Here is a 26,024-nt window from a genome sequence, read left to right on the forward strand (position 1 = left end):
AAATATTTATTGAAAAATATTTTTTTTTTTTAAATATAAAAAATGTTTACGACCGAGCATCTGATCTTTTTGTACATGTTTTACAAATATAATTTTAACAAAATTCTAAAGAATTTCGCTCAGATTAAGAGACTTCTTTATATTCTATCATAAATATTTAACTTACTAAAGCTGTCGAAACACCAGTTGCCGATGAAACTTGAGGGACGTCAGTTGAGGTGGATGCCGAGGTTAATGCCGAGGAGACAGACGCTACGCTGGCACTGGGAGAACTTGTTTTCGGTGTCATTGTTGAATTTGATAGTAACGGCGATCTGTTCACAGTCGGCGTAGGTGTGTTTCCCAAAGAGGACGTAGAAGTTGTGCTAAAAGCAGGGCTGGCTGCCGATGGTGGCGTGCCAAAAGCACCTACACTAGAGGAAACAGGTGCCGGTGTGCTCATAACGACCGGAGTGGGCGCGTTCGTCCTTGGAAGAACGGGACTCAAGTTGCTTGCCTTAAGAAGTGGCGTGAGCCTATGGTTCGACGCGAGAACAGGGGATGCCGACTCTTGCCAGCTGGGCCCGACGTGGTTCAGACTGCTGAGATCGTCGCTCTTGTCGTTGTTGTTGTTGTTGTTATTAATGCTAGGACCATTCTGCAGTTTTATCTCGTCCAACGAGCTGCTACTCGTTACTGAAAAGGACGCAATCGCCATGTAAAAATTATGATAAAAGCACGATTTTTCAAACATGTTATCGCGATTAACCAACATGGAGAATGAAATCGGTAATTTTTATTGATTTTCCCGAAAAGTCGTACCTGGAGGAGAGCTAGTAGTGGCGCTCATGAAAAGTTGTTTAGCGATGGAAGTAGCGGCAAGCTGAGACGACGGCATTGGTCCAAAGTCGTCGCTGCTCGAGAGCAGGGAAAGCCCTCGAGAAAGCTGCTGACACATTGCAGAGACGCTATCCTGACCACCAGGAGATATTTCTGGTATTGGACTCACTGCGGAGAAACAGAAGAGATCACCTTTAATAATATATTTAATTGCAGTCCGAATTCTGCAATGTGGTACTGGGATGCAAAAGGCATGCTACAGGATGTATAAATATACGTATGTTGGGATATAAGTATAAAGTGAAGAAGTATATACAATAGTCTTGAATGTTTTTTTTTAAGCACGAGCAAAATCATGGAATACGATTACGAGGATTCTAGCTACGCGTTTGCAGTGTCGTGAAATCTGTTTCTGTCTATTAACGCAGTTGTACGGAGTACCGTGTATAGGGAAAACGAGCACGTTTAAGGATACATCGAAGAGCAGGCAACAATGGAGATTAACAGAATAAGGAATAATGACCTTCGTCATATCCTTCGAACTCTGTTGTAAAAAACATGGAAGCACATCATTATTTAGCGATCAAATTGATTTAAATTAGTAGCACATATAATCACATTTTATGTACTTGTGCATACGTATAGAGCTGATTCGCTCATTCATTAACGATAGTCTGATAAGATTACGAGTTAAAACAAAACGAAATAAGGCCATAAACACTCACCTGGCGGCTTCAAAGGTACAATATGCGAAAGAGCTGACGGCATTCGCGACAAGTCCGTTGGCTCGAGACTGTGACTACGTGTGCGTTCGAGATTACTAGGAAGATCATTGACTCGTAGACTGAGCTGCCTTTTAAACGGGGATGCTTGATTGAGTTGCGTGAAACCTCGAAAAGAACCTTGTCGTTCTAACATTGACGGAGTGGCGTGCGGCCTCTCGATCGCAAAAGGATTATACACCTGCTTAACCGGAGGAACATCTGAAATATAAATACATTTGAGATATATAGGAAAATATAAATAAATAAATATCAATAGAGGGTGAGAAATAATACAATATCCAAGCCAAAATATATTCGTAACACATTGTGATAAATATATGTAATTTTAATTACATTTACACAAATATTTTCAATTTTTATTTTTCAAGTATGGCTTATGGATGAATCTTTAACATTTATAGCAAGAATTCCTAAAAATAATAATATTCATAAAATATTCATAATTATGAAAATAGACATTTATAATCTATACGACACTCACCTACTGCACGATCGCGTGATTCTTGCAACCGTTCCGTGAGACTAGGTTGCCTGAAGCTGCCGCTTCTCGTAAAGGTGGAAGTTTTCGAATCGAAAGTCATTGTAACTCCGCATTCTTTATCCCGTCGTTGCTTCCTTTCCAGACACGCAGCGAAGGCGCAACCCACTGCGTGACTCAATCTTTCCCCCTTGAATAATAAAGGATAAATCCATAAAAAGAATATCTTGAAATTAATATTTTCGCTATTCACTAGAGTCTTCTAAAAATTCACGTGTCATTTACATTTTATTTTATTTTAGGCAAAACAAGAAATAATGCATATTATAAACAGAAAGACCATACGATACAAATCTCAATTAATAGCGAAATACAACAGTTCTATAATAAAAGATTTCACAATTCTTCATAAAAATTACATACAACATTGCAATAACTTATCTTCGATATATTTGTCAGTCAGTAATGTGTGAAGGATCATTTAATATATTTTATTTAACTGTTATAAATTTGTTTCTCGCTATTAAATTATCCGATACAGTATACATTCTCAATCTTAATATGTCAACGAATTTATCTCTTGTGTATATTGGGATAAGTTTTACCCGATTCGCGAACAAAATGAAAAAGTGTTTGTCTTACCGATTCTTTCAACGCTAAAAATCCATGGCACATCCATCGTCTCGTTGTGCCATCCCTGCAGATGTAACTGAATCCCTTTTCGTGATTTCTATCAGGTGCACAAAATGATACCTTTTCGATCGTCTGATCGACAATTAATCCCTTCGTTTCGTCCTCGACAACGCGCAGTCCGTCTCCGGATACGTGAAGTATCGCCCGCACCGGTCTTCGCCTCGAATTCTGAAAATTCAATGTGAAATCATTAAAATGGCCGATTTGCCGCCCTCTGATCTTTAGAGCACCGAGATTTATTTTCAGGCTTCTTTGGTGTCAATGTCGACTCTTTATATGTGAACCGTGCTAAATATAGTTGAGGCGAAAGACGTGGAGAGTATGAAGCGCCTAACTTTCGCACTGCATGTTGCAAAATCTTCTATGGAATATCTTCTTGAATATTCGAAATAAAAAGAAAATTTCATGAAAAAATAATCTGCTTATTTTTATACAAATTTATATTTTATCTCTCATAAAAAGTTAATTGCGTGAATGGAAGAGATAATTATGAAAGACAAAAATTGAAAAATTCGAAGATTAATATTTTCAGTTAATATATTGCAGAGAAATCGTAATTAATTTTAAGAAACGTGTATAATACTTACTCGAAGAACTTTAAGGGCTTCCTCGCAAACCTGCATCCCCCTCGATTCGAACACCTCTACGCATCCCAGGTACTAAACAAACATATTTTTTGGGTAAATAAATTATCCATCCGTTAAAAATTTAAATAGACCAGTAGCTCTTTATTTAAAAAATTAGTCTTTAACATTAAAATTGACATATATTTGGCATATTAGCAGAAGAAATTAATTACAAAAATCACAACTATTCCAAGTAAAATTAATTATACAAAGCAAATAATATGTAATTATATAAATTTAATTATTTCAAGTAAATTTAATTAAATAAATTGAAACAAATAATTGTTCGACAATCTGAGATTAATTAATTTACAGTATCTCAAAAAAATATATCAGTTAAAATAATGTCGACCATAGCTTCTATTAGACCAATGTCAAGTCCGAGCAATTCTGTTTATCTTAACAATTTTGGTACACGATTAACCATTAATTTACATATCTCATGAGTCGTTAAACTTTTATGCTTACCTTGACATGAAAAGCGCACGTGGCTGAACGTACTGCACTTTCATCAGCTTGCCATTGATGGGGCTTACTGGACTCGGGCACGTGAGACTCTTTCCGTCGGCGGAAGCTGTCCCGGAAGCTCCGTCGAAGCCGATCCATTCTTTTCCCTGGCGATCTCTCGCGCTTCTGTAATAACACAGCAGAAAAAAAACGATTTACTTCCTGTAATTCGGGCAATAGTTCAAGGGGCATTAACGCGAAGAGTTCTCCTCCGGATGTAACAAAAGATCAACTGCCCTATAACGGATATACGTAGAGTCGTTGGGTATGTCAACCCTCGTGAAATGGAAAATGAAAATTGCAAAATTCTCAATTACATAAACCATAATTTAATAATGGAAACGCAAAGAAGAGATTATTCTCATAATATAAAATTTTAATCATAAAAATGGAAGAGGAAGAATGTACATTAAAAAATCGAATAATTAAATTGATTGTTTTTAATATCAAGAAACATTTTTTTTTTAGATATTAAAAAATATATTGTAATTTAATTTCACACATATATGCGCACATCCATACATAATATTTTAAAATATAATTGCTTATTAGTTATATTAAAATTGGCAAAACATTTTCTTTTTTAATTTTTTTTTTTTTGTGCTTATTTAATTCAGAACGACTTTTAATTTGTGCGATAAATGTGATTATAAAATTGTTTTCGAAGAATGCAAAATAATATTGCAATCGCGGAGAAATTAAAAAAATTAAAAAAAAATTTAATTTTATGTCTATGTATGTATAATATCGATGAGTTCTCATTATAAGCGCATATGTCGTTAGAATAGTAGAAGATGTAACAAAGGTCAAGTCCAGTGGGAAAATCCAAGAACAGGATCAAAATATCAATCACAATGACTAGAAAAGACATTTCTGTCAATCCGCAATTGTCTTCTGATAAGGGTTCAAGGATCGATACGGTAATCAGTCAAGACAAAACCGCGATTGAATTCTCAAAAGATATGCGCCCATGATCCTCCCGATGAATCGTTAAGGCTCCCAAGCTTGAGAAAATATCTGAAAACGGCCAGTGCCTGGCAACCGTTGCGCCGAGTCGCCAACCTCGACAAAGGCCTGTGATCGAATCTTGAGACTCGTTCCCAACGCGAATCCTTTATATCGGAACCCTCCTTTATATATATATATATTGGGTCTCCCCTAATGCCGACCGCGGATCTACCCTTCGAATCGACGGCACCCCTAAGAGCTAGTCGACGGATCGAGAGCGGAGACGCGTTAAGAAGACCTTTACCGTTCGTGCTCTATATTTCTTCCCTTCGCCATCATCGACGTTTCCTTCGGTCATGTTCTTCGTCTCACTGTCAGGCTTCGCGAGGTTAATTGCTTGGTGTTGCGTCATTTGATCAAATATCATATCGTGACTTTCCAGATTTTCGCATCAAGTACAATTAAAGCAAGGATCAGTCAGAAATGTTTTTATGTGGTGTTTTAAAATGCCACATGTAATATAATACCATCTATTTTTCGATTTTTCTTATAGAAAGAATGTTAAAGTATTATCAAGAATGACAGAGATTATGAAAATATCGCTTTTTACTTTTGTGGAGGTAGAGCATTTTTATAATTTTGTAATTATATCGAATTAATTAATTTGTGTAGATACGCGTTTGTGAATTCTTTGTTGTAAAAATATTGTGGACTAACATTGATCAACGATTACCTCCATTATCTGTTTATCGAAACTTGTAACGTAGTGATGTAATATTCCCGTAATGATTTCGAATAACAAGAAAATTAATTAATCCATTTAGCCTGCTATTTTCTCATTCGTATTATTCATAAATAACGAATCTAACAAACACGAATAAACATTGCCTATCCTTCATTATAATAGAATTATATCTATCTCAAATACGCGAATAACAATCTTCGAAATCAACATTCGAATTTAATGTATTTACCATAAATGTCATCATATTTTTATTGTAGCGATAAATTTGATATAATTTTTCCTTAGAAATTTCCTTAGAAAAAATTGTGTTGGAATCATTATTTGTCACAATTATTTAATTATGATATTAAATTTGAAAAATTTCAAATAAAATATATATTGCAATCCACATTAAATTAACACATGTGCAAAATTGGTATATTTAAATTTTCAAAGTTCTTTTTGAAAAATTCTTTTCTTTTAAATATTAAATTTTAGAACCGTTATATTATATTGTAAAATGTCTATAAAAGAACATTGATTTTCAAGCTTGTTAAAAAATATAGAGCTAAGAATAAATCTGTTAATACCGAAATAATTTTAGCCGTATTTCTAGTATCTTACATATGTTTCACCCTTACATTGGTTATGTAGATAAAATCCCGTGAATGATATCGCACGTATCATGCAACGTGTAGATATTTTGAGTTCACGATGGATGCAGATATTCATTAAATACAGTTGCACGTGTTACTTGTTACAGTCAAATGTAATTAAAACTTGAATTTATCGAGTTAATTTGATCTAATCAGATAATTCGAGATCTCGATAATAAAGGCGAGTAACAAATTTGTGTATTACGTGTATAAGATATATTTGCTTATATACCTTTCTTGCTAAAGTTTGTCCAGTTTCACGTGGCTCTGACGACAGAAAATCTATTAATCTCACCCTTAAAATATGAGAGCACATTGACATCTATCTTTATACAGTGCCCTAGATAATGAATATCGACAAGATCATCTAAATACGACCCCTACGATTACATCTTCATAAATAATTTCTTCTAAATGTATTTGACATGGAAACAGTTTCTAACGCATTCTAAGTTCGTTCCATTTAAATTTCTAGTTATCATGAATAGGAGATTTTATTTGTGATTCAAATATAAAAAAAAAATGTGTATATTATTAAATTGTAAAAATCTAAACAGAATTTAATGTTATTTTTCGTTGCAATAAAAAATATTCATACTGTGTTCAAAAAATTTTATATATGTGTATGTGCGTTTGTATATATATATATATATATATATATATATATATATATATACAATATAATGTATATACTTTTATACTTCTCTTTAATATACATTTAATTATAATTTATTATTAATGTTTTTCAATTTTTTTTTTGCTTTTATATTAATATAGCTGTTTTTTTATGTGAAGAAGATATTAATGTCAGAGCATTTAAAAGAAAGCTAACTTTGGAAGATTACATAATTTTTCCAGAAAATTTAAATCCCGAAGTTTAAAACAGAAAATTTTACTCACATATAAATTTATTTAATTTTGCAAGAATATTCTTACAATAAATGGTTAGCAATTTAGCGCAGGTATTAAAAAAAAGGTTTAAAATGACATTCAACACGCAATAATCCGTGGTAATGGCTATTATTTTAGGATCGAGGCCAGACGCTATACGCAAGCATCTTCTATAAAGGGTATGATTGTCTCGTAAAAGTCACTTTCACCTCAGCGACTGCGCATTGCAACTGTGCAAGCCTCAATCAAAACAGAAATGAAAAGAACTAAATGTGATATAAGATAAGTAGAAGAAAGTCGATGAGAAGGAACTAGAGAAATTTGTAGGTGTCCTATATTAAATCTGCGCTGTTATAGCGTGCAAAAAATTACGTAATAATACATTTGTCGAAATATTCTCAATAAAATCAAAAATATTTTTATATATACGAGATCGTAAGATTAATAAAAATAAATATTTTTTTATAAGTGTGCATATATATACAATATATATATATATATATATATATATATATATATATATATATATATATATATATATAATAAATATATTTTTAGTCTTCTTTAATATAAATTTAATTGTAATTTATTATTAATGTTTTTCGAATTTTCTCTTCTTTTTGCATTAACACACCTATTTTTTTTATCTATGGAAGAGATTGATATGAAAGCATTAAAAAAAAAAAAAACTTTAAAATCACGTTAATTTCCAGAAAATTTAAATCCGCACATTTAAAACATAGAGAAAATTTTACTCACATATAAATTTATTTAATTCTGAAAGAATATTTCTCATTGTTCAATAAAGAAAATTGCAGGTAATAATTTATCGTTGAAAAATAGATTGCTTAAGGAAAATATCCCAAATTCTACCGCAATATAAAATACAGAATAGTGTATCAACCATGTGAAGAATGTTTTATTTTTCTAAATGTTTTATTATTCTTACATTTTTGATTTAAGTTATTTCAATTCTTTCAATGTAAATTGGATTGGAACAGCAAGATAATTATTAAAAATATAGATAGTGACATCGCAAAGGTAATGACTCATAAGTCTTTAATAAAGCAGTTCACTGCGAATTGAATCAAGAAACGTTTTTACATTAAAGAGCTTTAACAAAGGTATAAAATGCGGCCTATGAAGAACATCGATAGGTTTTAAATCGCGTGTCACGTGTCACTCATGAAGGATCATCGAGGGAACAGAGTGGCATTATCACGCACGAGTAGCTGCATCCCAATTTTTTTTTTTTTTTTGCGAGGCGACACTTCTCCGTGGAAACGATCGCATCTGGTATCACGTGCTCGATTAGAATAATATGGTCCAATGAAAATAATCGGAACCCCGATTGAGCGATATCGCACGGTCTTCGATTATCGCACGATGACCGACTAATGGCTAAAACGTGCGAAAGTAAACGCTCTCAACGCAATCGGATTAGCGAGACTGTTTATTTAGTACAATAATAGGCTTACCGATGCACGACGTTCTATACAGCAAGAACGATTGCATGCTTTTCGCGCACCACGTCGCTCTATTCATCGCGCCTACGTTCGCCTCTCGTGCGAGTATATCGTGTCTTTATCAAGCGACGACCGATGGCGAGCGAACAATACAACTGCCTAGTGCCTTGCTAAACTACTTTGATCGACCAAATTAGTCTGCGACTGTTATAACGCTCTATACAGATTTAATTTGACTGCGGCGACGCGTTCGAATGCACGCGTAACTGCTTTTTAATTGGCGCGATGAGGGGAACGCGACTTTCCTACAATGATTTCTTCCCTTCTCGGAGTATGACGATTACAAGAGATTCAATAATTCAATAATTCAGAACATATATACACATGTGTTAATGGTCATATAAGTTAATTTATAAACACGTATAATAGAAAAAAACATTATCAATAAAAACAAATTATTTAATCTTACATAGACTTTTAAATAAATCTATCATAAAGATGAACAAAAAAATCTTCTGGAATAATGTAGCCTCCAGTTTGTAATTCAGCCTTTGTGCTCTTTATAATATCTTTTAATGAGATGTCCATTTATAAATACGATTATCCGTGCGCGCGAGAGTGACAATCTATAATATTTCCTTCGAATGGATATTTGCTAGTCATTCTTATTCTTGCTTTAATATCATTCAGAGCTAGTTTATACTTGATGGTTGTATCACTTGGCTAGATTCGAATGTAAACACTTACATTCATTGTTTCATAATTTTTTTGAAATAATGAATGCAAGTGTTTACATTCGAATCTTTGCAAGTGATATAATAATTGAATTTTACCAAAAAAATGAATAATATTGAAGATAATATTAATATAGAACAAAGGTGTATTTCAAATGCTCATAAAGACTGCATAATATGCATATAATGTTATAAACAGACATTAATTTTAATATTATGTAATAAATTATTTATCACAATATAACTATGATTATATAATGTTAATAACATTATTCATCATAGTTTAACTCCGATAAATAATTTATTACATAATGTTACGAGTTATTGAACAAGATCTGAATTATTCATCTTCCATACGAAGACTTTTAATTATAATGCAAATTGTGTGCAACGCTCGATAAATTTGATGCTCAACGATGCTGCGATGTTAAAGGTAAAAACATAATATAAAGATATCACATTCTACGTGATGTAGACCTATATTGTAAATCTATTGATCACACTACCCTTTATTGCACGCGAATAGGTATATCCCTCTGCGCGGTCGACGAGAGATTATAAATATTTCGTGCGAGCATAATGATCAGATATATATAAACTAGGGCTGTGAAAAACAACGTTCGATTTTGAAATAGATACGTGAAATTGTTTTTAATAATTATTACATTCTGAAACAGTGATTCTGAAATCGGTGACATCCGATACGCAATATCGCAAAAATCAATACCGCAGTCAGTATATATGTATATCTCTAATTTCGTATGTTAGTTATTGAAACAGTTGAGTCCAAAATCAAATAATATTGTGCACAATTAATCAATCGTCATTTAAAATAATTTAATGCTGCATCTTTTTATTTTATACATACATTTTGATAGTTCTTGTGTCGAAAAATTCGAAATTTGATAACATACGATATAAAATCAGTAGAAAAAATTATTCAAGCTTAAAAAAGCATAAATACGTATATGTTAATTTTTCGATTTGTAAAATTATGTTTTTGGAGAACAAAGCGCTTTCTATGGAAAAATTTTATTCTGTATTTTCTATGTACAATACTTTCTTTCAACATACTTTGACGAGTTACATCTTCTTTCTGATTGTACTATCACACGGACAATACACATATATATTTGTTCATTGCTATAAACTATAATAATTGTTCCATATATATTATCTGCAAATAAATATGCACGTGTTCTGTTAATTATGTTTTACCTGCAATTGAAAATACATTTAAAGAGAACACCGATACTTGGTAATATCAAATATGTATTCTTTCGCAATATAAGTATGAAATTTTTTGAGAACAGCTTCTGCACAAGAGTAATGGATTTATTTTCAATTCAATCACGTTGAAGATTTAGTATAATATTTTATTTCTCAAAATATATCTAGTAAAATTCCTTAAACATAATATTTTAACATATGCAGAACAATTATATGAAAAACATTATAATCAAGGCATATTATAATCGTTACACTTTTTATTTTTGCTTTTAAAGTCTTAATTATCGAAATTAGTTTTTAAAATGTATTAGATATTTGATCTCTTTGGGAGAAAATCATGACTCTCTCAGTTATACTAAAATTTTAAAAATAGAGTAGATGCGGAGATAAAAGTGAAAGCAGAAACAGAGATGAAATATTCAAGTTCCTACATATTAAAAATTTTTTTTTCTAAATCTGATATCTTGTTAGAAATTTTGGATAAATAATATTTTATATCATGGATATATATTGTATAATTATGCGTACGATATCCAATTTATTTCATGTTAGTCGCGATTTATTTCATTCAATTAAATTACGTATCGTTAAATCTGTCCGCGTTGCATTGTCGAAAACGCATTAATTGTTTCGATGTAAAAAAGTTGTATAATATGTGCATAACTTTGTTTGCGATATTGTTTTAAATATTAAACTACATAATAACTATTTGATTTCCAATCGTGTTACTCCTTTTGCGTCTGTTGCATTTTATATTTTTTTTTTATTTCTGCGTCAATAATCACAGTCTTAAACTAATTATCCCCTTCTGTCGCATAAATAACTCTATAAGTATATTATTATGAATAATAATTTAAACAATATTTTCCATTATATAATGCAAATGTGTCTTAAGAATATTCCTTGTGTATAGTCTTCAAGATTATGTAACATTTTTTTCATCATCTTATTCTTTCAATTATTTTATACATTTTTTTTTATATCAATATATTTTGTTTATATGTAATATATAATAATTATAATATATATATATGCACATGTATATATAAGTTTCTTAACAAAGCTTCGATGAGGTTTAATTTATTATCAACGAGAAACAGATAGTATATATTGAAGATAATATCATGGAAAGTCATGATAAATAAAAATATAAGAAAGCGAATGACTCATCATCTTGACTTCTCTGCTGTTCTCTGTTCTGTCAATATATTTTATGAGAATGGTGCAGCTCTCTTTTCTCTCGGATTTTCAGTTAGTGAGTAGACCGATGACTAAGAGTACGAGAATTCGATAAGTTCAAGAAGTCCAACGCTCTTTTAAAAATGCTATAAGTTCATCTGTATCATAATTCTTTATCACATATGTTTCCTTTGAGTAAAACTATATTTTATACGCGGGAGGATGACATCCATGAATATAAAATTGTAGTTAAAAAATGGTAAGAAACATTTATTATATTTATATGTTTATATTATAAAGAGAAAAATATATATTAAAATAGAAAAGTAGGCATAATTTGCAACTATATATAACGTTATTGATTATATTGTATGACATATTAACATAGACCGCTTTTAATAGAAGGCTATCGATGACGTACCATTTTTACTGAATGTAAAGCAAAAAGTTGAATAGAGTGTACGCACGCACGCACGCACGCATGTATGCACGCACATACAAATTAAGAAACAATTTTTTCGATAGAAATGCGTATGTGTTTTACATGCGTGCAGGATAATTGATGAAGATCTTCTGAAGAAGTGTCTCCTGTATGATAATCGGCGACAAGACCTTGAAATGTGAAAGGAAAGATGGCGGCCAAGAATGCATCTGTGCATGTCATACGTAGTGTATGTATAGTAATATACATACCATAGATAAGTAAATCCTGCATAATAATTTCTTGTTCTTCGCTATTGTAAAAAGAAAAAAAAAGAGAGGAAGACACAGAATTTACACAGTCTTAAAACTCTTATTTATCGTATCTTTGTTAAAACTTATAAAATATTATTTATATAAATAATCAATCTTCACTTATTTTATTATTTTCTAGCGATATATGTATATTGCAAACGTATTGCAAGATAATGCGCATCTTCAATACCTATACATACATACATATATCACAAAATTTCTTTATTAATTTTGTGACTATATCATAATCTACAATGCATCATCAGAGAAAATAATTCGCACCTAGAAAGTTCATTAACGAAATCAGAGCCGTGGTCTATTTTTGTCGAGGGTGCTGCAATGTGGAACACAGTATGTGCGCACTATGGATCGTGCATTTTTATTGTAGAAGTGATTTTAATGTCAATATGAGTATGACCGATCTGCTCATCCATTATATTCTCACAATATAATTCTGTTCTAAAAAAAAAAAAAAAAAAAAGTTTTAGAATTATGTCTCGTATAATTATAAAGAATAAAAATAGTATGCGATTCAAATTTCTATATATAATATAGAATCGTTTAATAATCCCAATATTTTGAATACTCATCTATAAACATCAATTGGGATAGTCTCGTGTACGATTGCGATTTAAAAAAGAGTGTGAGAATTTTTGGCACGATTCGTTACAGCCACTGACGTATGTTCTTAACCTCAGGACTAAGAGTGTTTCGAAGCCAGAAATCTTCTAACCAATCGAAAGATATTCTGTGACCTAGAAAAGGCTGGCGAAAGCAAGTATACATTCGTCCACTCCTATTGTTCGGGTTAACTAAGGTTTGATGATCCTAAAAGTTAAGAATACGAATATGTATTATGTACCGATAATTTTGATAATTGGTAACGTCTCATCTGCAATATAAATTTGTCATGTTTATTTCCAATTTTATTATGTATAATATAAGAATATTGATATCAAACTATAAAAGATTATTTTCAAAGTCCGATTGCAAGATTACAGGAATAAAAAGAAATTCCTGAAACTAATTTTCAGTTAAATCTGGCATTCAGCTTAGCTAGGTATCTCTTATTAATTTTATTCCATATATAAGAATTTTCAAAAAAATATTATACAACTTCGAATAATAAATAGCTGGTTGCATGGAGATCCATACAAAATTATTTGTATTACAATGAAAACTCTAAATTATCTGAAATTTAAGTTAATTATATTTTACTTTATTTTGTTTTAAAATAAAATACTAGTTTTCAAATATTATTTTTCGTATCACTATGAAACAATTTATTGCGATAGAAAATTGCAAATTTTAATTTAGTATGTTATTCGTATCTTAATACTTTGTATTAGACAACGTGTTATAATTTATGAGACCGTACTCAGAATTAAGAAATGTATCATTTATATAGACTCTAAATGGATTCCAAAAAAGTTTCTCAGTTTGAGAAATAAAACGAGGATGTAAGCTAGATATGTGTGTGATCGTACATTGTATGTATTTCCGGTGAGATTGTTTCGAAAGTTTCAGATAGCACAGATGGAACTTAGGTGAGAAACATTTGAAGTTTACGTGCGACCAAAGGTAGTCCGATTATGGGAGACGTATTGTTCGATGTGATGAATAGCTGGAGTCAGGATTACAAAGTACCCGTACGAGGAGGCTACATCTTACGTTAAATAATGTCAAGAAAATGGAAGCCTCTCTGTGCAAGAGGAGTTTATGCAGAAAAGGTGAGCGCGTGGAAAGTGCAGGTTCTACGTGAAGAAATTCCAATGATGCAGTGGCAGAGAAAATAGTAATATGAATGAGAAACAGAAATTTAATAAAATAAGTTATACGCGAAATATTTTGACTTTACACTACGCCCAGTTCATGCATCTCGAGTGCATCCACCGAGTCGAGTCCTTTCACCGCGGCAGGTGTCTACGCATGCAGTAACGGAGGCGGATATGTACGCACACGCAGAAAAGTTTAATGTTGCATTCTAAACTGCGTGTAGCCAGTAGGCTTTCATACAATACGACGCGGCTTGTTATCGCGTACAACATGGGAATGCCAAGTGTAGGAATGCAACATGCGATTTTTCAATGATCAGTCGCCTTTGATTCAACCGATAATTAAATGTCATTTATTGATTGAGATCGATTAACAAATAAAAAAGTTGATATTAAAAAAAATAATCATATTTTATCTGGAAATAAGAAAATATATATATATAAAGTTGCAGAAAATTGTTTTTAAAATACCCGCATAATAATACAGGACGATTTTAAAAGACATTGTTATATTTCTGCGTCTAATGTTGAGCTCGTACACAAATTTCATAGAAGATTAAGAAAAGACATTAATCTCTCATAAAATTGCATATCAAATATAAATAAAATTCTATGTTGAAAGAATTTTTTTCTTCCAAAATCTCTATAGAAATAGATTGGTTTCTTAGACTGTTTGTAAATTATAGTATTTAGTCATAGAAAAGAACGACTCGCGTTCACCTGTAAGAGTAATTGACGTTCCAAATGCCTTTTGAATCTCTTTCGCTTCATCGTCACGAAACGAATGCTGGCACCAGTTATCCTTGAGTTCGATCCCCCCGATACGATTGGATCACCGAGTATGCGTGTACGCATTCGAGCGCTACTTCGCGCGTGCGGTGATTAGATTTATATGTTGATTTGTCGCGTAACGCGATTCAAATATAATTCGTGATACGTCCGCTTGATCGGCCAGGCCGATTTCTGTAATTTGCGCATACATAAATGTCTTCTCCATTGGAATAAATTAACACCAAGTATTGCTTTTCGATATTTCAATTCCGCTAAACATATGATCTTGTTTTTTTCTTTTCAATCTGTCGAGTAATTTCTTGTAATTTTGAAAATTTATAATTCATGGAAGTGTGCAAGATATTTATTTTAAATTGAAAAACGTATATATTTCTGTGTGTATGTGAGCGTTTTTAATCTTCACAATATAAAAATGTTATTATCATTCTATTATTTACGTATAGAAGAACTTTGTATCTAATCGAAGCGTGTTTGTACAGAGATCTGCGATTATATTCATTACAGTATCTTTTTCTATCGCTATCAAGCTAAGCAAGATGACATATACACACATATTGCTTATGCCGGTTTCAAGATATCAACTTATTTCGCACGCTAGATTGTTTTGTATACAACACAAGTATGTAGAATAAAATGTAGAAGCGTGAAAATAGAGGACGAATCCTTCGACGTCGCGATGTTAAATCGAATATTGCGCTAGTCCACTTGGCAGCAAATTAAATTTTCGCCGTCTCGACGTAATCGAGCAATTCTGCTAAATTTGCGCGTAACGAACATCATGTAATTAGGCTGCACGGTAAAATCAAGGGAGATGTCGGCGCGATATTCAGACATTTCTATAACCGTCCTGCTAGTCTTAAATTATTTCATTTGCTTTCTAGCAGGGTTAAATACCAACGAAGAGGCAAGGCATTTTCGTCGCAGAAAATATCCGTCTCGGTAAATTCATATCAAAAATTAGACGCTTATTTCTTTTGCTTATTTTCCGTGGTAAATACTGTTTGCTTTTTTACGAAATAAATCTATAGCGAAATTTTTTTCGAGCAGAAAAGAAATTTGCAGATATTAATAAAAAAAATCGCCTAAAAAAGTCTTCTTTCTGTTTATATAGAATAGACGTAACTTATCTCGTTTCGCGTTGTGTCATCTTCCTGTTACATCAAAGTGATAGGAGTATAATTTTCTTTTCAACTTTATGTGCTGTATTCATGTTTTATAAACAGTGTATATATTTTCGGAGTGAAATGCGACTTATATAAAATATTTTCATACGGTTTTGTACAATATTACATCAAATATTGTACAAAATACTTTATAATCAAGTATGTAAAAAACTTACTTAATAAATTTTTTATAGTTATAATATTAAAATATTTTTATAAATTCTTTCCTTCTAAATTATTAACTTATTAAATTATGTATTTAATTAAATTATATATATCTAAAAATTATTTATTATTTTATTTTTAATTATATATTGAAATATGTAAGTATTAATATATAACTATTCAATGTATTTGTTAAATTATGATATATTAAAAAAAAATTGGAAATTTAAATATTAATTAAATATATTTCTTTGTATAAAATAGCATAATAAAGGAAGATTGCAGTACTGACAGATTTTAAAAGAATGAAGATCAAAGTAAAGACTGCTTATAATGAATTCTGAAAAAAGAAAGTTTAAATTACTTTTCATTGTTATATTATGCCAAAAGACAAAAAGAAATTTGTTAAATCTTATTAAACATTCTAATAGAATATCTTCGTTTCATGAAGTTTCACGTGATTGTTACTCGTGTAACACGTATATGTAAATTGTTTTTTGTTGCTGCAAAATTTTAATTTTAGCTCTTACTATGCGTGGCATGTTGCAGATGTAAGCTTTTCGCAACGATAAATTCAATGTTATGGTATGCGATGAACGAAATACCGATTCGGTTGAGCCAAACGTGACACGTGCTCGGCCAGCAAAGGTCATTGAAACGCAAGCATCAACCGCACCTCGTTGTACCGTCATTTTCGCTGTTGAGAAACCGTCATGCATGAAGTACGTCATCCCGTCTATGAAATGGGGATTCACAAAGTGCGGTATGCGAGCTTATATAATTCACATGGCGCATTGATAGTCTGAACGAGTACGAAAGATCTGCGTCAGGTATTTCTGCGCATGAGAATGCGCGATCGTCACGGAAATCGAATTCTCACAAGCCGATTGTCCGATGACACAAAACGACCAGCGTAACGAAAATGATATATTAGTCACGCTACGACCGGTGCGATTGACGTCACGTCCTCTGATTAATAAAGTTTCTCGTTATCAGAAATATCTGAGATGTGCGGTCAGCAATATTAGAAACGAATATTCGATTTTATTCCACTTTTACCTATTTTCATAAATTTTTAATGAAGTTATAAAAGTTCTACACAAGTTTTCTAATTTTCTAAAAAGTACCATTCTTCCAAAAAGGACCAAGAAGATAAGAACTTAATATAACTTAATGTCATTAAAATTATAAAGCAAATACAAAAAAAAAAAATATATAAAAATGCCGCAATTCTAATATTCTATAAAGTAAAAAAAATATATAAAAATGCCGCAATTCTAATATTCTATAAAGTAAAAAAAATATTCTTAAATTTGCTTCATCTATATTTTGTTTAGATGAATAAATACTTTATATAATTATGATATATTGATTTTACAATAGCACAAAAACAAATAAGAGATAAAATAAACTGTTGTATTAAACAATCAAAAGAAAGAAGAAGAAAATAAATATCTTTAATATCTAAAGAGATATATATGAACAAAAATTCAAAGCAATTCACAGTATGTAGAAAATTGCGAGAACAAAATGAAAAATAAAAATGCATGTGAGGGGCGCGATAAAGGATGAAAAATGGAAGCAATAAGAAGGACAAACCGTCATTTCCGACGTTTACAAATCTCGGATTTTATGAAGCGTGGAATAAACCGTCCCTTCATATGCTTGTTCGCAAAACACTTGAAAGGAAAAACGTTGATGGTCACGTCATGATCATGCAATTTACGATTCATGCTAATACTCATGAATTCTGTCATAGCGATTACAACGTCACTACAATTATAAGTAAGTAGAAATAAAAAAAAAAACAAAAAAAACAAAGATACACTACATTATAATACCAATTCTTATAGTAATTTCGGTTATACATAGAAAAGTACTCTCGTTCGTTCATAATAAAAGAAAATTGACAATCAAAATTATAAGATTTTTAGAAATGATAAAGAAAATATAACAATCAATTTTTTGCGAATACGTAAAAAGATGATGAATTATCTAAAGAACATAAAAATACGATTAATTTTATCGATTTTATAAGTAATTTAATATCAGAAACAATAAAATGCGTATTGTACATTTCTGATAATATTAATGTAAGGGGTAATCAATCGAAAGATACAAATTCTATTTAAGAGAAATAAGTATTTGTTTCATCTGTTCATTCTTATAATGGTTTTCTAGTTAATATTTTTATTTGTCCTTTCTTTCTTTATAAATATGCAAAGCGCATACGGAAAATAACATCATAAGAACAAGAGAAATTAAAATTGCAGAATTAATATATCTGATCCATTTGAAAGAATGACTATACGGACAAAAAAAAAACGGCAGTGTACATGATTTATCTTGAAAATATAAAAAAATGTATTCTTTCTTTCTTTAATTAAATTGAAATACAAGTTGTTCTTTGTGAAATATGTCAAACTTTAAAAGCGTATTCTCTGAGAATTTCGAGATAATTTGTCTTCTACGCGAGAGTTTAATTAAATATTGGTTGAGTACTTCACAAGCCTTGAGCTATCAGTATATTTCGATAAAGCTAGATAAATTTAAAAACCTCTAGTTAAAAGTATATCAAAATTCACTTGAACTAAATAAAAATCTCTACGATTATTTTTTCACATTCGATTTTAAATAATTTCATATTTATGAAATTTGAGACGAGAAATTGTGACACTAAAAGGGGATGATGACGATGAATATTATTTTACAGTTTAATGTAATTTGAGTAAAGTTCCCTATGTAATATTGTATAATTGCAGCCATGTGTGTACACGTGGACGAAAGTTTCGTCTCGTATCGCAGATACTAGTGATAGTGCAGCACGCGCAAGTAACCGTAAACGTTACAGTTGACGTAAAAACAACACCGACGACGTACCGAGAGACGAAGACCATTTCCAGCATGGCTGGTAGCCCTCTCGAGTGGCTGGTGGGCGGATGGGTGGTTTCCCATTTCTCTCGAACGGCAATGTTTTCACGATGAGCAGTATCACCCTCTTGAAGTATCCAAATACGACGGACCGTTGGAAGTTTCACGTATCCTTTGGTGAACCATTCGCGGTATCCAACTATCTATCCAAGAACATCCATACGCACTGGTATACAGGTGTGATCTTTACGCGTGTGGCGCGTTTATCTTTTACACATAGGAAGGGAGAGAGAGAGAGAGAGAGAGAGAGAGGGAGAGAGAAGAATCGACAAAGTTTCTCTTCGAGCTATCCAAACAAGGTTTTGAAAGATTCACTATAAGCACTACGTGAGTCTACACATCGATTCCTCAACGGATAACCTTTCGGTCTCCTCTTTCACCTCTGCTATAACATAGATTCCGAATTCTTGTATTATTCATCAGTCCGTTTGGAATGACGTGTACTTAACTATCAAGAGTGACACGAGCGCAAGGCTTCTCGATCATATCACGAAATGATTATATCACTGGTCCGGTGTTACGCGACGTCTGTTTAACACGTTCGATGCATCACAACCGCCATCGAGATGCGCCTCCTCGCTGCGATCAACTCCGAAATGTTCCACGCTGGAACGAGCACTCCGCTCGTGCTTAGATCGCAGCGATCAGCCGATCAGGGTAATTTTAGTCCGGCACAACGGCCACTGAATGCGTGCCGCGAAAAGACAGATGGAGAGAGAATGAGAGAGAAGAGAGAAGTAGGGGTAAACGCGTTACTGCCGCTGATGGATGTCGTGGTGCGCGGATGACATGGCGGCGCGAGATGCTTTAGAGAGAGCCGACTGGTAAAAACGTAGATGAATGTGAGAGAGAGGACTACTGCCTCCTCCTATTTCTCCCGCTCTCCTTCCCCTTTTTTTCCTTCCTTTTCTTCTGCTCTTTTGCCTCTTTTTACCAGCAAACTGGTCATACAACTTGCTCCAGGCTGACGTCAGAGATTCTACCTAGAGGAGAGTGGGATTCCGATCAGTCTCTCTCTTCGTTTCGGGTCCCGCGACTAAGTCTTCGAATGCCTTCGCTTTGTCTCTTTTCAGCCTGTAGATCGCAGACAGATATCACAGAGCACCTCCACGGTCAAACAGCGGGAAACCGTGTATTCTACTGCACGCCAGGCTACAATGCAGTTAGCTTTGTCTTGCGTGATGATTCTTTCTTAGCGATCTTTTTCCGTTTTGTTATTTTTAAACGATGATTGCGCGTGTCCCCAATATGTCTATTACTGTCTATATACTTAAGACCATCGCGTATTCCGATCGTACTCTTCTCGCTCTATCGCAGATTTCGTTTTTCATCCTTCTTGAATCGTAATCGAAGTTGTGTGATCTTCTAAGAAAATTCAAATACGAATTTTTCGAATCTCGTTGCAAATTTTATTCAATTATATAAATGAAAAATTTAATTGAATGGTCGGAGGCTCATTTTAGACTAGAAATAACTCCATTCAACTTTCAAGTATCCGTTATTTAAGCGGCCTGTAGTTGGACCTTTTTTCTCTCGTAGTTCGAGAGATACCTCGCGTACATTCAATTAAACTGACTTCACGCCGTCTTAATGCGCTAATTAATAAGGTCACGGCGGAAGGAGACTTCGGTGTATTTTATGGACTCGTTCTCTTGCGAATTTCCTTATCGCGGATCTTTCACAATTTAATCGATACGATGTTTTCCCACCCATCTAATTAAATAGCTGTTGAGTGTTTCCGACGAGGCAATTAAAGCATAACCTCAACAACAAACAAGTTGATCTCTTCCTTTATTTTCTTTCTTTTTTTTCGTACTTCGCTCTTTTATGCTGTACTCATCTTCGTTTACACCGGCAATTCGAGGGGAACTTAAATACGATAGTAGTTCGTGGTGGAAGTTTTCTCGCGATAGAGCAACATTTGTCGCAAAGTGTATAATTCGATTATCCACGAGCTTGTTTAGCGTGCGCCGACTAATGGAGCGGCGGAGTGCGGCTGGACGATGCGAGTTCCCACGTTTTTCCGTTAGCCCTGTCGCCGTCACGCTCAGCTACTTCCGGCGACCCCACCGGAACTGGAAAGTACGTTTGACTCCTCGTAGAATCCAGTCATCATCTGACAATTTTTCGGAAGGATCACTCTTTCGGAGAAGGATCATCCGTCACTTCTTTCCATTTCAAATTTATTTAACAAAGTGAATAAAACGAAGAGGAGACCGCACAGCACGATAAAATCCGAATAGCGCGCATCGATGAAGAAGTCATTAAAAAATATTTAAAAAAGTATTCGTGTTTAAAAAGTGTTGGATAATTCAGATAGAGAAGAATTTTTCAGGTAATCCAATGGACGTTGACGATGCCTTTCAAATGAACGCTCAACGTTTTCCTGCAATAACGAACACGCCATCTGGATGGGGACTCACAGGCGACACAGGTAGATGATTCAACAACGATAACGAAAAACGTGGAATTTCAACGAGCACTTGTCAATAAATTTCAGATCTGAAATTAGTACATCGTCGCACCGTCACACTTTTGTCGCGAAGAACATTACGATGCAACATTATGGACTTTCACCGGAATACGGTATGAGAAGACTTTGTTCGATGGTGTATATTCTTCGGCACAAGCGAGCTTGCCTCAACGGATACGCGACAACCCTCCCTGACAGGCTTCACAGACGCGAATGCCGAGGGTCCAATGGGCCCAGGTCGCTTTATCCCACTCACTGTCGCTTGCCAGGGACAGATATAGAACTATGAGACCCTTCCTTCGTGAAGAAACTTTATCATTTATATTCGTTTGGCAAATATCTACAATATTTAATTACAATATACTAAAGATATATTGCCACGTGGACATTAAGAGATTGTATTTTCATATGTAATTTTTTTAAATTCCAGTCTTCGATTTTTCTCTTCGATTTTTTTAAACTCCAGTCTTCGATAAATGTTTTCAAATTTTTACAATCCTCCATCGAAAAATATGTTTTCGCAAATAGTAAACTTATAAATTTTACCAAAAATTATACAAATTTTACATTGTGTTATTTTTATATGTGTTTCATTCCCTGATTTACGGAATGAAAAATTATTATGGACTAAAATTGATTAAGCTTCTCGTATCACCTTTTACAAACATATGCGCATAAATATATTACACGCAGCATATTTTATATACAATTCCAGGAACGTATATAGTACAAAGCACAACTCTGTTTGAAAGCAACCGAATAAAAGTTAGTCCTTCTCCTTTTTTCCAACGAATGAATGCCTTGGCCCGAGTCAGATCCAGGTTGTTTTCTTCTCCCTACCTTGGGGATCCCAGGGATATAGTTAGTGCCAACAGTACCCCGACCACTTTCCGCTCGAGGTTCAATCACGCGTAACCGGTTTTTCGTCTGATTACACCTTCCGAGAACGACCCGAGCTCGGTTCTCGAGCTGGATCGGAGAAATTTACATCGACGCGATCCAGAAATCGCTGCTGCGATCTCTTGCAGTCGACGTTAGGTTATCGAGACCGGGGATGATAAAGAGTTCAGGGTCAATTCGAAACGAAGAGACGGGGTGGATATTCGAAGTTTACGGCGATGAGAGGAGCAGCTGCCGCGGCAAATGCTCGTACATCTGCTGAGACACGACCGAGAGAAGTTTATCGCGGAGGTCTCTCTCCTCTTAGTGTAAGCCCTCTCCCTGCAGAATCCGTTTTGGTTTTGGATATACAAAATTCAATAAAAAATATTATGACACTTTCCACTGCGGAAAGCTTGTCGAATTAATTATCTTTCATATTTGTGACAAATCTTTCTCGTTACGCAAATTATAATCGAAAATGTAACTTATCAAAATTTAATCTCACTTATCAGAATCGAAGATCCCGCAAAGTTTAATGCTTCATATGACAGAAGACAATATAAAAGCGATATAAATAATGACTTAAGCTGGAAATCAATCAAATTAAGAATAATTAAATTAACTGATTATATTAGAGATAAAAAAAATATATGTATATATATATATATATATAAAATAAAAAAAAAATATTGATTTGATCAGGATTATTTAATACTATTCCACACAGTTTAAAATTAATTTTTTTATTTAAGATTAGAGATCGTATTCTTATTAAATTTAAATGAAACTTTAAGCTAATTATATATATTTATATATATTTTTCTTAAGATTTAATTAAGCAAGATATAGGTAACAATTAACGGTACTAGAATTTTTCAATGACACGTCCTCGCTTTTTCTCCAAGCAGCTGCGATATGTGGATTTATTTTTCGCGTTTATAAGGGTGTATGACGAAGATGACGAAAGAAACTCCACATCTGCCTTTACTCTCCTACGTCTTCGGTATTTCAAAAGCCAAATACGGGCATTAAATGCAGGAAGTTTGTTTCTAGAAGCTCTCTACATTTAATAAGTATACGACCACATTGAATCTTAAAAAAATCTAAGCTTTCATTCAATCAATCTTGAAGAAACGGTTAGTAATTTCGTCAAAATTGTTAATGATGATAATTTGATTATGATTATAGTATACAATAAAACCTTTTTTAATAAATTTAGAAGAAGATATATAGAAAAAATATATAAAAAAATATAGATAGATAAAAAATACACACTCAAAAAAAAAAAAGTATATTTGGTTCTTTTTTTCTCGAGTATCGTAGACTTCGTAATGGCATGGAAATATAAAAGCTTTTAAGCTCAGGGTTATCTTCCGGTCCTGAAAAATATATGTCTCATTCTTTTTACAGACGTTAAGAACCATATTAAATATGAATGTGGGACTCTATTTTTGTCAGCAAAAATAACTTTGACCAACAAAATTAAATGTCTCGTCTTCCATCTTTTTTTTTCCAACTTGATACATATATAATCATATTGCAGCGTTTGGCATAATGCTATTTTAACACACGATGATGGTTACTTTGTCCTTCTGCGTGCGGCAAAAATCTCCGCGGCCGCTTCGAAAAAGGTCGTGAACCGCAATGACGCGTCACCCAGCTGCGACTATTTCGGTCGGGCTTTTTTCACATTACGCGCGGTAGAGTTTCACAATACGCCGTAACGCACGCACACTCAAAATACCGGAGCGCTATGCGTGAGCACAGGTGTAAAGAGTAACGAACGGTAGGTGCACTTGCGTCTCGCCGATCGAAGGGCAACTCCCAACATCCTTTCGCAAGACCTGCAACTGCGATTGCATTGCTATTTCGGTAGCACCCTTCATAGTTGTCGGAATATGTGAGTGTTTAATGATCGTCTGGTAGGTAATATCAAAATTGCCAAAATAATAATAATATCGATATTAGAAAATAATTCATAATTCGGCATAGACTTATCTCTAATAAGTTATCTAAAAATTGTAATAAAATATTCATTTTCTAGTAGTTTTATAAATATAATATTTATAATTGTTAAAATGTAAAAGAAATTTCTAGAAAAGGGGAATATATATATACAGGGTGTCCCATTTTAAAAAACCCACTCAAATATCTCAGAAACACTGCGTTAAATCGAAAAATGTTTCAAACAAGTGTTGTGTGGCTTCAAGGGGGCCATAAGATGGTGACAATGATTTGAACTTGAAAAGTCATTTGAAGGTCATGTGAAGGTCAACTTTAAAATCTTAAACGGAAACCCCCATTTTTTATTTAGTATTCTTGTAGCTGACATCGAGAGCTTTCCAAAACACTATAATAAACTATTTTTTTATTCAGTACTTTTTGAGTTATTTTATATTTTAATCTGACATTTTTTGATATAAAAAATTAAATCTCATAAAATAGTTAGTTTTTGATAATCTTACCGTAAAACTTTTATGTACAGAATAATGATACAAATCAATTAGTATAAAAAAATAATAGTTTTTAAAAAAATTATTTACCGTATATTTTTTTAAACAATTATTTGTTTTTTTTTTTGCACTAACTGATTTGTCTCATTATTCTGTACATAAAAGTATTACGGTAAGATTATCGAAAACTGAATATTTTATGAGATATTTTATTTTTTATATCAAAAGATGTCAGATTAAAATATAAAATAACTCAAAAAGTACTGAATAAAAAAATAGTTTATTATAGTGTTTTGGAAAGCTCTCGAGGCAAGCTACAAGAATACTAAATAAAAAATGGGGGTTTCTATTTAAGATTTTAAAGTTGACCTTCACATGACTTTCAAATGATTTTCCAAGGTCAAATCATTGTCACCATCTTATGGCCCGCTTGAAGCCACACAACTTTTGTTTGAAACATTTTTCGATTTAACGCAGTGTTTCTGAGATATTTGAGTGGGTCCTTTAAAATGGGACACCCTGTATATATAAATAGAATATAAAATACATACAAAAAGCGTCCACATTAAGTTTTTATTGTTACAGTTTTATTGTGTACAGTTCTAAAAAGTGAGATGCTAAAAGCTTTTAAGACATTTAAAATTATATGATATATACACGTATATGTATATAAAAGATCCTCTCTGTAAAATGTATTTTAAATTTTAAAAATACTGAAAATTATATTGCTTTACGATGTCGTTTTTCATGCTTATTTTTCACATCAATTTTTGATATTGAATGCTAAATTCTCGAATGTAAATTCGATAAAAATATTTTTCATTAACAGAGAAAACTTTCGAGAACATATATAAACTCTCCAATATGTTTTAAGTACTAAAACTTGAACATTTAGATTATTTTTTTCAACAAGTATTCC

General features: G+C 32.7%; 1 protein-coding gene across 3 annotated transcripts in view; it reads right to left on the bottom strand.

Annotated features, from left to right (window-relative positions):
- Numb (NUMB endocytic adaptor protein) overlaps positions 1 to 26,024 on the bottom strand; it is a 76,732-nt gene that overhangs the window by 4,166 nt on the left and 46,542 nt on the right. Inside the window, exons 1-9 of one of the 3 annotated variants that reach the window (XM_070296781.1) lie at positions 19,247 to 19,497; positions 3,870 to 4,034; positions 3,363 to 3,434; positions 2,725 to 2,943; positions 2,086 to 2,272; positions 1,545 to 1,802; positions 1,343 to 1,363; positions 802 to 987; positions 167 to 675 (exon numbers count right to left, since the gene is read on the bottom strand). In XM_070296781.1, the coding sequence (XP_070152882.1) occupies positions 167 to 675; positions 802 to 987; positions 1,343 to 1,363; positions 1,545 to 1,802; positions 2,086 to 2,272; positions 2,725 to 2,943; positions 3,363 to 3,434; positions 3,870 to 4,034; positions 19,247 to 19,321 (1,692 nt within the window). In that variant the 5' untranslated portion in view covers positions 19,322 to 19,497. Of the gene's footprint in view, positions 1 to 166; positions 676 to 801; positions 988 to 1,342; positions 1,364 to 1,544; positions 1,803 to 2,085; positions 2,273 to 2,724; positions 2,944 to 3,362; positions 3,435 to 3,869; positions 4,035 to 19,246; positions 19,498 to 26,024 lie in introns of those variants that run through there. The other 2 variants (XM_070296799.1, XM_070296791.1) reach the window with 2 other exon arrangements.

Source organism: Polyergus mexicanus, unplaced genomic scaffold (genome assembly GCF_030449975.1).
Source record: "Polyergus mexicanus isolate NDT 795.1 unplaced genomic scaffold, iyPolMexi1.0 SCAF_1, whole genome shotgun sequence".
Classification (NCBI taxonomy): domain Eukaryota; kingdom Metazoa; phylum Arthropoda; class Insecta; order Hymenoptera; family Formicidae; genus Polyergus; species Polyergus mexicanus.